The following is a 13,562-nucleotide window of genomic DNA, read 5'->3' as shown; positions in this document are numbered from 1 at the left end:
CTGAATCTAAGTACTGTTCCTGGTCCCTTAAACAACCGCCACCAACATGAATTAAAATCTGCACTTCACCCACAGACAAGCACTGAGAAAACACACACACACACACACACACACACACACACCCACCCACCCAAGCAGGGACTTGCAAACCGCTCTGTAAGCCTCTTTGCAGGCGCCCTTACAGTGTGAATGAGTGGCTAGAGTGTAACCGATAAGGAGCTGCGGTTTGGAACCCACGCCCAGGGAGCGGAGCCCAAGATCTCAAACGCTCAGTTTGCAGGCGGAAAATGAATGAATCAGGAAGCAGGGCGGGGTGCGGCCTGCGCTATTTTAGGGCCGCGTTTCTTAGTAATAGTGACGCATTTTCCAGCTCCAGGAAGCTGAGGCGGAGGAGGGTGGAGGAAAAGAAAGAAAGGAGGCCAAGAAAGAAACGCGAGGCTGCTCGAAGCTCCAGGGGAGATTCCTGATTGCTCTCGCCAAGCGCTCTCCTCCCTTCCCCCGGCTCCTCCCCAGGAAAGTCCGGCTCCACTTTCGCAGGGGAAGGGGTGGGGGAGGGAGCGAGCGCCGGGTTGGGCTGAGTTGAGAGAGGGCGGCCTGCTATTATTAGGAAAGAGGCGCCCGTAGTAAACGTGGCTGCTAAGCGGCTTCAGCTCAGGAAAGGAGGGAGGGACGGACAGGCTGGGACGCTTCGCTCATAGACTTATATGGTTTGGCCCCCATACGCTGCTCTCCGGCCAGCTAGGCTTTTCCTGAAGGCATCTCGACCGGTCAGCAATGTCTCTGGAGGACCCGTTCTTCGTGGTGAAAGGGTGAGTGGCAGCCACTCCCACGGCCGCCGCAAACTCCGTCTGTCCTCGCCCCTGGTGGGGATAGGCGCCGCAGCAAGGCAGCCTGGCCCCGCGTGGGTCTGCGAGCGTGGGAAGCGTCGGGTAACGCGGGGATGTGGAGGCGGGGCGGGGGCGAGAAGCTAGAGAACTCTGATTAGAAACCCGCCTCAGCTAAGGAACTTCGTCGAAACTCCGTTTCTTAGCCGGTCCTAATAAAGGCACTGCCCTACTTCTATATTATTTTTATTATTTTATTATTATTATTATTTTCCACCCTAATGGATCAAACTCTCACGAAAGCCGCCACAGGGTCACAGCAAAGCGGATTCAGCCTCGAATTTGGGACCCTATTTAGGGTTCTTGCTACAACACAGTTTATAAATTTTATGGACCGCTCATATTTGGGGAACTGTGGACATGACTAAAAATTATTGTGCACAAATATTCCACGATGACAGAATCGTGTGTCTGAACAAGCTACAGCCCCCAAAATATGTGTCTGTGACAAGTAATCAGTTTCTGTAGCTGAGTATACTTACACACACACACACACGACTAAAAAAGGAAGTTACTTTGTAGAAATGGGGCGGGGGGGGGGGTTGGTAAAGTATTTTGCTTGACACTTGCACTTTGAAAGAATTGCTGAGTAGGATAACAAGGGGTTATAATAACCACTGGGAATTAGTGATGTTTTCCAGTTTCATATTTCATATTTAACAGACTATTCTCAAAAACCCTTGAATATACTTGGTTGCAATTTGTCCCTTGATCTCCTTCCTCATTTTGTCTTACTGATCTGGTGAATGGTGGGACTCTATATAATTTGCCAGCTTGAAGGAACACTCTTGAGTTTTGGCAGCTGGATCTCATAGATGGGAACAAGGAGATCTAGAGTTCTGTGCTTTGCTCTCTCTTTAAATCTACTGTTCTTTGTTTGGATGATGAAAACAGACCTATGCCTCCCTTTCACCACACTTATCCTCTGTGAACATCCCATTTTATAGCAGACATGGGAAACCTATGCCGCTCCCCTGGGCAGTTGTTAGACTCCAGCTCCCATCAGCCTCAGTCGGCATAGCCAATGCCCAGGGATGCCAGGAGCTGTAGTCCAGCAGTATCAGGAGGGCCACACTTCTGCTTTATAATTGCAGTAATTTTAACAGTGCCTTATCTCATTCACTGCCACAGTAGCCTTTCCAGTACTGTACAGAATTAGAAGGAATGGAACAGAGGCGGCTGGAAGAGATGGCAAGTTGTAGGCTAACTACTAGTTTGCATCTTTCAGACACCACTATTTGTTTCTGTTGTTTAATTAAAAAATAAAAATTAAAAAATGCAATACTGGGTAAAATCCATTAGGACCACCTTCTGGAATAATTCAAACACCTAGCAACAGAACCACTGGAATGTGGTACCCCCGGTTTGGAGGTTGATTGTACTGAAGCTGCTGAGAGGTCTAGGACAGGCATAGGCAAACTCGGCCCTCCAGATGTTTTGGGACTACAACTCCCATCATCCCTAGCTAACAGGACTAGTGGTCAGGGATGATGGGAATTGTAGTCCTAAAGCATCTGGAGGGCCGAGTTTGCCTATGCCTGGTGTAGGACAACTCATAGCATCATGCTCTCCAGGACTATCTTTTGGCAAAGGCCATTCATTAGGGGAACCAAAGCTGTTTCAGTGCCAAATGAAGGCATGAAGCCAGACTGGAATGTGTCAAGATGATCCGTGCTATCCATGTTTGCCTGGAGTTGACAGACCCTCCCCCTCTCGAGCAGCCTGCCCCCAAATGGAAGTGCCTATGGGGTGCTCAAAGCATGGTTCCCTAAGTACTCCTCCATATGAAGTATCCAGCAATGAGAAACTCACCCACTTACTTTAAGAAGAGTCTCCACATCAAAGGAGCTGACTTCAAGGTTTTAGGTTTATGTATATTTCTTTGAGATGACCCATTAGGTATCCTAGTGCAATTGTCAGGCTGTCATTTCCTGGAGTGCATGAGATGCCACTTGAGTTAATGAAGGTATCTTGTTTCTGATTAGATCCAACTTTCCCTGACCCAGTGCTCTCCAGGTATCGGTGGGACTGCAGCTCCCATAAGCCCCTGCCAGCAAAGACAATAGTTAGGAATGATGGGAGTTGTAATCCATCAACATCTGGAGTGCACTAGGTTGGGGAAGGCTGGACTGGAGGGATCACCAAAATGCATTTACCCGCTGGGCGTGTGCAATATTCACATATATCGGTGCTAGACTGTTGTGATCTAAAACAGGGCTGTAGCTATGTTAGACTCTGGCTCCCATCATTTCTTACCATTGGCCAGGCTGACTGGGACTGGAGGGAGTTGGGAGCCCAGACCAGGAACATCCCGTTAGCTAGAGGTTTGCTACTACTGGACTAAAAGAATGAAGAACCACCATTTTTTTGTAAAACCTTCCTGCCTGGTCTCCAGGAGGCAGCTCTTATCTGCCACCAGTGGTCCAGTGTGCAGCTTTTTACAAGCCCAATTTCCTCCAGGGTAACTCATCTCTAGACCCATGGAGCCTGGAGTACCATGTGGTTCTCCGGACAGCTATTCATACAGATTTTCACCTTCCAAACAGTCCTCTGAAGTGAACTGTTTTTTTAATGCAACAATACCTTTCTCAGTATAGAGATGCAGCTGCTTCGAGGGAGGAAACTTTGCCTTATGGGAGGCTCTCTGTCAGGTGGAACAGAGCTGCACAGCTTGCGGTTTGCCCACTTGAATGGACCCAATCGATGATATATGGGGACTCACTGGGGGTTTGGCAAACCTCTTACGCTTGTCACCTGCCTGCAGCTGCAGAAACAGAGCTGCTGCTACGCAAGGCCGGTGGGTTGTGTTCAGTCTGGTGGTTTCACGGCTTTGGCAGGAGAAATAGTCCCCTGTCCTGGCTCGACCAGCTCATCCCTGCCCTCTCTTGTATTTGTGTTCTGTAGGGAAGTTCAGAAAGCCGTAAATGCAGCACGTGGGCTCTATCAGCGCTGGTGTCAGCTGCTGCAGGAGACGCAGGTCATCAGCAAAGAGGAATTTGACTGGACTACTAATGAACTACGCAACAGCTTGCGCAGCATCGACTGGGACCTGGAGGACCTAGAGGAAACCATATATATCCTTTTGAAGCTGGGGCTGGAACAGCGTATTGGGGGGGGGGTCCCTCTCCAGGGAATTATGTTGCATCATTTTTTAAACGCACTGTCTGCTGCTCGGATGGTAGCAGCAGGCAGTAGCAGCCCCCTACCCCACCCCCATCCTGCTCTTTGCAGGGATATTTGCAAGAACTGGAAGGGGAGTAAACCCTTATTCAGTTACAAGAGATAAGGCATTCTCAGCAGTAATCCCCCAGTTTTATGGCATGCCCTAGCTGAAGAGGTTTATCTGGGGCCTATGTTGCCTTTTTTGGCGCATGTTGCCCAGAAAACTGTGACATACAGACGAAGAGAACTAGAGGGCCATATTTGGCCTCTGGACCAAAGGTCTCTCCCCCAGTTTTAATGTTCTTTTCTTTCCTCTATCTGATTATTATTTTATATTTTCCTATAAAGTGTAGTAGCGCACTGCCCTGAAATGAAAAACCGGATGTAGGGTGCCATATAAATTCTTTATTAAATAAAATGAATTAATAAATAGGTAGCTTTCTGCTACAGACAGAGAGCATCTGGTAGGTTAAATGCGGCATTGGCCCACATGATATTTGTAACCAGGTAGCTCTGTCTGCTTTCTAACTCGGTGACTCAAACTTAACTCACGAACACGCATTGTGGAGTCAAACCCGCGCAAGTTCAAAATTGAGCCTTCTGAGGTTGCCACCCGGCGCACTTTTGTCACAGAGATGCGGGAATCAGTCAGGGTGAGTCAAACGTATGCCTTGTCACTCTTGCAGCATTTTGTCCTGTGCAGCATAAAACACTTACTGTATGCAACAGGAATAGTTCTGTTGCAGGGTTAGGGAGTCTGTGGCTCTCTGTGTTATTGGACTCCCGACAACCCTCAGCAGTAAGCTCAGTGGTCAGGGATGATGGCAATTGTGGTCTAATAACATCTAGAGGGACACAGCTTCTCCATCTCTGTGCTACGGTAAGTGAAATGTTGAGTGATGATTTGGAAGTGTTAACAAAATTGTGTGGCTGGGGTGCTTTATTCTGAGAGAGAGGTTTTTTTTAATTATTATTAAAAAAAAGAAGGAGGATCTAATTCCATACTCTAATCACTATACCACACTTGTAGCTGAAGCTGGGACAGTACTGCATTTTATATCCAATATTTTGACCCATCGGTGATCTACAAGGATGTCAACTCATGTAATCTTATTTATTTACATATATACCCCTTGGACCCTATGACTTAGGATGGGTTACAATAGGAGACCTTCAAAAACCTACCCTTGTTGTTGTTGTTGTTGTTGTTGTTGTTAGTGTACTTTTAAAGGCCATGGTTTCATCTGATTATATTCTCTTACTGCTTCCTTTTCTTGACTAAAGGAAATGCGAGATCACATATCCAGTCCAGCAGCACAGGCCTTTGCGGAGAGGAAAAACAGAGAGGTAAGCACATTTTAACACCTTCACCACACCTCAGTGTTTTGCTGGAAATTTATTCCCTGGGAGGGAAAGAATTATAATTGGCAATGGCTAGGGTAGCTCTTTATCCCCGGTAGCATCCCCCATCCTGGTACCTTCAGAGTCTCCCACTCACCAAGTGGGCAGGGCCTGATGGGAATTGTAGTCCAGAACATATGAAGGGCACCAAGTTGGAGAAGGCTGGTCTAGAGCTTCTTTGCCACAAAGGAAGTACAGGTGGTCATCTAACCAAGGGTAAGGTCAGCTTTCTTCTGCAAGGCACAAATTGCTTGGATAAATGGTCTCTCTCTCTTTTTAAAGTGAAACATCCTTTGTCTCACTGTCAGTGTCCTTGGAGTGTGGATTATAGTCCAGAGCTCTTATGAAATGCATGATCACCCTTGTTGATTCCCCCTTAAATGAGTAGAACCACCTGAGGGCATCAGCTTCTGATCTCAACCCCACATCTTTTAAGAGCCATTTAATTCTGGAATGCAGTGAAAAAGGTTCCTGATCTCCTTACCAGAGAAAGGCTCTTCCTAGGCCCTGAGTTCCACTTAACCCTGCAGATTCTTCTACCCAGCTCACCCTTGCTTCCTTGCTTGCTTCCTTGCTTGGTCTCAGCTCTCCCGGGAGCACTAAGAATCCTGGGCTTGCTCAGATAGTGTCCCCCTTTTCCTCCCTCTGCAGATGCTGGTGGGGAGCAGGGAACACTATGGGATGCTGGATGCAGAGGAACTGTCAACAGCTAATTCACATACTTTGGAAGAGCAGCAGTTGCATCAGAAGGTAAGAGCAGTGACAGTGAGCCACCCCAATCCATCATTTTCACCAACATCCCTTCCTGCAGAGACCCAACCATGTCCTCTATCTTGATACCTGCACTGAGAGAAATCTTGGGCTCTAGTGCAAAAGATGCTCACAGCATCGGTATACTCCCTGTCCCCTGTACCTCTCTCCTCTCCCCCAGCTATGGGTTCAGTCAAGTACAAGAGTGAAGAACGTGTGGTTCTCTGAATGTTGTTGGACTCCAACTCCCATCATCCTGGACAGCATAGTCAGCAGTTAGGGGCGATGGGCACTGTAGTTTAGCAACGTCTGGAGGCCACAGGGTCCCCATACCTGGAATTGCTTTCTTCTTTCTTCCCTGTCAGACTACAGGTGACAGATATCCTTGAGTGGAGGTGAGGATAAATGCTTCCTGCTTCCCTTTCTTACAGTGAGTATGGTTTCAAACCCAGGCAGGAGGCAAGGACCTGTTTCTCAGCAGTAGAATTGGCTACTCAAAATGTTATTGTGAAGACAGTCAAGATAAGGAAACACATTATCCAGTCTTTGGGAGGACTTCGGCTAGAAATCAAATTGTTCCATGTTTATTCAGGACCAAAGCAAACCTCTTTTCCCACTCTGTTTGGTCTCCTCCCAAATGGCCATTTCAATATATTGTTAGGGACTGGCAGTGCAGGATTAAATCCTGTGGAGGCCCCCCTTGCAAATTATCTCCTAATACGTTTTTGTAATTTTCTCTCAAGATCAAATCAGTATTATTTTGATCCATTGTCTTGGGGCCCCTAAAAGACGTGGGGCCCTTAGGCCAGTGCCTACTCTGCCTATTTGGTAATCTGGCACTGGGGGCTGGCAGGGCTCTGAGGAGTGACCGGAAGCGGTGGCAGGGCCAGAGGCTGATCTTGGGGAAGGGGGTAGTGATTTATGTGGTTGTGGGCCTTCTGTGAGGCAGGAGCCTGAGCTGCAGGATGGGGAGGGGTCTGAGTAGTCAGAGACTGTGGAAGGACAGGACGTTCCAGGAACTGAGGAAGAGACAGTGCATGAAGGGACGAGGCCAGCAGAATCCCCTCCGTACCCTTCCCCACTGTCCCCCAGGACCAGGAGGGGCTTGAAGAGGCAGGCACAGTGACAACTTCAGTGTAGTTCAGTCACAGGCTGTTTGTGCTCACACCATCAGATGAGGGTACTTAAGTTTGGGGTCTAGGCCTGGCCACCTGTCCAACAGTCCAACTTGGAGTGCAAGCCTGAGGAGAGACGCCAGCTACCTAGCCACCAGAAGTGTGTGTGTGTGTGTGTGTGTGTGTGTGTGTGTGTGTGTGTATGCGTGTTCAGTGCGCCTCAGGAGCTGTAATTCTTTGTCAATAAAGAATTAAACATTTGTCCTCCTTGGAGTGGGTGTGCTCAGGAGGACGTCTATTGAGCAAGTACCAGAGGCCTTTCTCTTCTTGCTAAATGAAGAGGAGCCCCATAACCACTCTTGTTGTTCAGGTGCTGGATTCTTTGACAAAACATTAATGTGACAGTCAAGATCCTGAGGGCTGACTTCTGTGAAGGGATATTAACCTGTAAAAGCATTCACTAGTTTCAGGTTGTTTTTTGTTTTTTATTATTAAAGATTTTCTTGATTTACAGAAGTATGTGTAATGTCTCTCGTATTTTTTCCATGTAACATTTTTACAAATCAGTTTCATTTGTTGAGACAGTAGGAAGAAAAGGGGTGGAGGGGGGGAAGATGGGTGGGGTCGGGTGGCGGTGTTTCTATTTTGCTTAATGTATGTAGGGTTTGGTGTCAGCGTTTTCACTAGTTTCAGTTTTTCAAGATTGCTGTTGAAATGAGTTTTGGTCCCATTTGCCTAAATGCACACAAAAAGATGGACATTTGTGGGTCATATGTGGGGCGTCAGCAGTGACGGTACGGCTGCCTAACTCCCAGAGTTGCTGCTCCAGCTTGGTCCTCATTTCCCCTCACCTTGAAGGCCAGTGTCCAGTTGAGGCTGAGACTTCTTTGTACAACATATTGTTGTATCGTGGGCAGGAACCCTCTTAGTTTCTCTTTGCTTAGAGTTCTAACAGACTCCCCCGCTGATGTCTTGCATTCTCACTTTCTCCTTGACAGCTGATCATTGAGGAGCAGGATGAGCAGCTGGAGCTCGTCTCTGGCAGCATCCGAGTGTTGAAGCACATGTCGAGTCGGGTCGGAGAAGAGCTGGATGAGCAGACTGTGTGAGTGCAGGTAGTGTGGGGTGTGCGTGTGTGCTGATATATTGCAACACTCCTATCTTGCTCTTCAGACAAACCTTTCAAGCAGCAAAGGGGACAGTGGGGGTGGCCCATTAGCAGGTTGGGCCTGGATAAAATGGCAGCAGACTAGTCCCAAGGCCGCTGCTAGATCAGAGAAGAGGATGCAGAACCTTTGTCTATCTAGAACTGTGGTGGCCACTCATTTCTAACAGATTCAGGAAGGACTCGAGTTTCAGAGACATGAGCACAGGATGCTCCTGTACCTGTGTGAGCCCCCGATAGGGGCTAAGAGTGCTTTATCCTCTCCCTCCCGTCCTTCTTCAGCAGGAACGGATTTCTTTGCCAGAGGGCCCCCCTCCCATTGCTGTGCATTTCCACTGCCCAACCCCATTTTCTGGGTGAGCATCACAAGGAGAGCACATGGCCAGAACCTCTGTTGCTGTTCACTCTGCCAGGGAGCAAGTTAAGAAACCCTTTTCCTTGCATCTTGGCTTGGCAGAAGGGAGCACCCTTGTATTTATTAAGGCTGGTTATTGGGATCAGGGATTATGCTTGGAACAGATTGGACCTCTGGCTCCCAGTTGTGTATCCCATTACTAGAAAATGCTGGTGTAGCTCGAATGAGTAGATTCTGAACTCTCTTGGCAGGGAAGATACCCCTAAAAGAAAACTGCTTGCAACCTGCCGGCATACCTGGCTGACATCCCCATGCTTTTTGTGGGGTGGAGGCAAGACTCAGAAGCTCTTATTGGGAGAGGGTTGCCCTGTGGACAGTTGCCACTCGCGTTGACGATGCCTTTGCTGGCCTTTCAGGATGCTGGAAGACTTTGCCCACGAGATGGACAGCACTCACAGCCGCATGGATGGCGTGCTCAAAAAAATGGCCAGAGTCTCCCATATGGCAAGTGGTAAGAAACAGCTCTCTGTTCCATAACTACTTTGGTACAAGGGAGATTTTACTCTTCCGCACCCCGATAACCTAATTCCCCAGACTTCTTGTAATTGCTTTCTTTTGCCCATCAGTTTTGCTCAGGGTTTGGCATCAAGTAACTGAAGGTGTTGGTTTAGGAATCTGGATGCTTGGCTTCTCCCATAAAAGAATAGCAAATGTTATTATTTTAGTGGTGGGGAATGTTTCTCATCCTGAGGGCTGCCTTCCTTTGTGGATAATCTGCTTGGAGCCGCAGTGGGGTAGCCAGGAAGCAGCACCACAGCAGATTCTTACCTTTTGTACAGTAGACTAATTCCAGCTTTGCAAATGTCAGATAATTTTACACATACTCACCTTCCAGGCAGGCGAGAAGCAGTAGAGTCCAGGAACATATTCAGTCAGCCAAGACAGGACTAGTGAGGGGTGTGGCCTCAGGAGAGGGGTGTGGCCTGGTAAAAGTCCCAGTGGCCAGGTAGAGAGGCCTTAGCTTCCTCACCCTGCCTTCATCACCATAAACATCACCACAGGCGAAGGCAATCTGGCTTCCACAAATGAATTCTGTGTTTCACAACTGTGAATTTCTGCCCCTTTTCGCCTGCCTCTTGCCAACACTTCCAGCACACCCCCCGCCTCTTTCCTCTACAGCCAGATTGGCCCATTCGCTTGCTGGTGGGTGGTGGTGCAGGTGGAACAATAATACAGGGTTGAGCTTAGTATTCACTTTGGAGGCAGTTTTTGCTGCCTTCCTCTCTTAATCAAAGGAGCATTTGGCATCACTGCTGAGACTCAGCAAGGCAGATTCATCACAAGAGATCTGGAGTACGTGCATATGTGTGAAATAGAATGGCAATTAAAAGAATGATGTAATGGTATAAAAACCTGAACATTCTGGTTGGGCCAGTGTTGCATCTCCATTTCTACTGCTGGCTCTCAGCACAAGTCCCTAGAGTAATAGATGCAAAAGCAGGTTAAAACCATTTTTTCCCTGGCAGGAGTGCCACTACAGTGTCATTTAGTGCTCTTGTTTCTGGCTTACAAAGAGCAGGCAGTTGCACACAGGAATGCAGCTTCCCGAGTCAGATCCTTTGTCTACCTAGCTTGGTATTGTGAATGCCAACTAGCAGCAGCTCTCCAGACACTCCCAGCCTTACCTGGAGAGGCTGGGGACTGAGCCAGAGATCTTCTGCATGCAGATCTCTTAAGTTGCAGCCCTTCCTCCATGGGTGAGGCAGGCAGGAATTCAAGCTCCACTGTATGGCATAAACAGGCCTGCAGTGTCTCTCCATCCTGCCCCACCTCTTGCCCAAGAGTGCTACAGATGTTAGCTACCTGTGTCCAGTGCTGGAAATTCCCGTTGTTCTAGGCGCATTTTGCGACCGCGAATTTCATTTGTGCTAGCAGTTTCTGAGCTCTGGGCGCAGTACTGTGTCTAAGATTTCAGATTAAAATGGCAGTGTGGAAAGGAGGACCCTTTTCTGCCTCCCCACTTCCAGCTACTCTCTGAAGACTGGAGAAGAGACCCTCTCAATAAGATTAGGGGGGTGGGCAGGGGAAAGACTAGACCCTGTGAAAAATGAACATAATATTTTAGCTGCAGTTCATTCCTTTTAAGCTTTGTATTCTTATTATTTAAAAAGTGTTCCTAGACATTCACGTCTGCACGCACACAGATACCGGAAATCGTGTCTGCTCATGTCAAATGCTGAAAATAGCTTCTGCGCAGGTGTGCTTTTTGGCATCTGGGCATGCGCAAAGCGATTTCAGGCACCACGAACATGCGCAGATGTGATTTCTGGTGTTGCGCTGCACCAGTCCGGCTCACACACGATCTCCTTGGGGGTGGTCCCGCCCATGGCCAGTAAACCTTGCTGACCCCTGGATTAATGATTAATCCAACAAAATAGATTAGGTCTCCACACTATGGTGTTTTAATCTGGGAACAGACCACCCAACATCATTTCCTCGAATGTTCACTTGAGCTCTTTCTACTTGTGGTCTTCCAAGGATGATTCTTACACCTGTATCCATCATGCTTGGAGTGCAGGCCAGTGGGATGGGGCACATGGTTCAGAGGGTTAGAATATGGTTCAAATTGCGGCATCTTACGTGCTTTAAATTAATTCTGTTTAAGGCAGGGCTGGAGAACCCATAGCTTTCCAGATGTTCTTGTACTACGGCTCCTATGATCCCTGACCATTGGCTATGCTATCTGGAGCTGATGGAAGCCAGAGTCCAACAAGATGTGGAGGGCCACAGGTTCCTCATCCCTGTCTTAAAGCATCCCTTCTAACTGTTTTTGCTTATTTGCAATGTCAGACCCTTCACTGTGGTGGAAGGGCTGGTGGGTTCTTAACAGGATTGGTCTTCTTGCATTTAACACCACTTCCCCCTGTATTTTCTCTTCTCCCACTCCATCAGAACGGCGTCAGTGGTGCATCATCGGCCTGTTGCTCGTTGTCATGGTGGTAGTGCTGGTTCTTATCTTTGCTCTGTGATCAAACGGCAGAACGGACATGGGGGAAGGGTGGCATGGAACCAATCCCATCCCTGTCAAGTATCCTGTGTGGGATCGGTGCGAAGCTTTCTCCAAAGGTGAAAAGGAAGCAAGTCCATTTAATCAGGTGGAATGATGGATTTCCAAATGGGCTGCTCTCCCTTGCAGTCAGACTTTGCTCCTAATTGTTTAAGGCTGCAGAATTGTGAAAAAGGAGGACTGGGTTCTGGAGCTTAGGAAATTTGTGCCATCTCCCCCTTTTGTGTGTGCCAAGGTGAAATTATAGACAGACAGATGTGTCTGTTAAATGTGGAAGCCATATTGCATATGCGGTTTGTTACCCATTTTGCAAGTAGATGCAGCAGCGTCAGTTTCCTTTCCCCCACTGAGTAGCCTTTTCTTCTCATCTCCAGCAGCCAAAGAGGAAGAACATGGTCCCAGCTGACTATTTTTGCTGCCATTATAGGTTCTTATTCTTCATGCCACCTCTGAACGGGCGCAAGATTGCTGCACATTTAATGTGCCTGCTGAAGCACAATTGACTAAGCCATCGGTTGTGTTTTACCTCAGCCAGTAGCAGATGGATACTGTGAACAGACGGGGTAGGACAAAGGCCTCGCTTCCTTTTTAAAGGGCAGAATTGCTCAGAGTTGAGAACAGGCCAAAGCCATCTCACTGCATTAAGTGCCAAGAAAGGGATTTTGCTTCGTGGAACTGGCAACATCACCCCAAAGCTCCTTCTCTTACCATGAGGCCAGCCGTCCAACAGAAACAGGGAGCAAAATGTCAGAATCTCATCACCCAAATCCCTCAGGCCTCAGTGCTGTGCTTCAGGTTGCAAGTGGTGCCAATACTTCTGGGGCGCTGCCAAGCACTTCAAGAAAACTGGTTTCCAGACACCCAGTCAGCTCAATCCCTTTCAGTTATATGGTAAACAAACCCTCTCCCCTTAGGTCTAAATCCCTGCCAAGGACACACTGTCTATGCTGATATAAAGAGGCTACTTTCAGCCAAGCCCAAGTGACTCAGTAGCCTGATGTGGAGTATAACAGTCCTTTCTATGAGGCAGCCCTGCTGTCACATGCACTCAGAAGCCATTCTGTTTCTATTGTGAAGTATTATTAAAAAAAGGTACCAGAACAAGTTTTTTAGTTCTTCCAAGAAAAAAAATAAAAGTTTTTATACTTCTATTTAATTCAAACTTTGGTTCTGGAATGTTGCTGTGGGAAGGAGTGGTGATATTTACGTACCCCAAAATGTGAAAACAAGAGCAGCAATGGCCATCCAGATGATGTCGGATTGTCACTATCATCCCTGGCTGCTGGACACTGAAGACCAACAAAATATGGAGCGACAGAAATTCCCCACCTCTGAACTAAAAGAGAACCCTGCTTTGATCTCACTAGTCTAGCATTCTGCCTTCAGCTATGGCCGGCCAGCCACAGAAGTTATTTGAAGCTAGGGATCTAATGCACTTTGAACGCACTCTCAGTCATTCTTATTGAATTTTGTGGGCATTATTTAAGATGATTCTTAACTGATTGCCTAAAGCTCAAGGCTGTGATCACATTGTATTCTGAGCAAACGAGTAGTTTCTCTCTCGTCTCTACCATTTGCAGCAGTACAAACCTCGTATCGTGTCCTCCCTCCCTGAGAGTCTTGCTGTGCAGTTTGCAGGCTTATCTGATGTAGTTCAATCTGT

The 13,562-nt window shown here is 47.7% G+C and overlaps 1 protein-coding gene across 2 annotated transcripts; it reads left to right on the top strand.

Moving 5' to 3' along the window:
• Positions 1-324: 324 nt before the first annotated feature.
• On the top strand, positions 325-13,061 carry STX10 (syntaxin 10). Of its 2 annotated transcripts, none has more exons than XM_080991494.1 (8): positions 325-809; positions 3,789-3,958; positions 4,605-4,699; positions 5,331-5,393; positions 6,099-6,197; positions 8,311-8,417; positions 9,249-9,343; positions 11,785-13,061. In XM_080991494.1, the coding sequence occupies exons 1-8, from the start codon at positions 775-777 to the stop codon at positions 11,859-11,861; spliced, it is 741 nt and encodes a 246-aa protein (XP_080847620.1). In that variant the 5' UTR covers positions 325-774; the 3' UTR covers positions 11,862-13,061. The 2 variants fall into 2 exon arrangements, with proteins under 2 accessions (XP_080847620.1, XP_080847619.1); XM_080991493.1 differs by lacking the exon at positions 325-809 and adding an exon at positions 2,364-2,997.
• The last annotated feature ends 501 nt before the right edge of the window (positions 13,062-13,562 follow it).

The sequence above is a fragment of the Podarcis pityusensis genome, assembly GCF_964106645.2.
Source record: "Podarcis pityusensis genome assembly, chromosome: 2".
NCBI classification, from domain to species: Eukaryota; Metazoa; Chordata; class Lepidosauria; order Squamata; family Lacertidae; genus Podarcis; species Podarcis pityusensis.
Note: the sequence above shows the minus strand (reverse complement) of the source record. Positions and strands in the feature narration are given on the sequence as shown.

Excerpts from the sequence above, each read along its gene's own strand:
- STX10 (XM_080991493.1), top strand. The coding sequence starts at position 2,957 with ATGATGGGAGTTGTAATCCATCAACATCTGGAGTGCACTAG. Across the intron at positions 4,700-5,330 it reads AGATGCGGGAATCAGTCAGG|GAAATGCGAGATCACATATC; the intron begins GTGAGTCAAACG and ends TCTTGACTAAAG. Across the intron at positions 8,418-9,248 it reads GAGCTGGATGAGCAGACTGT|GATGCTGGAAGACTTTGCCC; the intron begins GTGAGTGCAGGT and ends CTGGCCTTTCAG.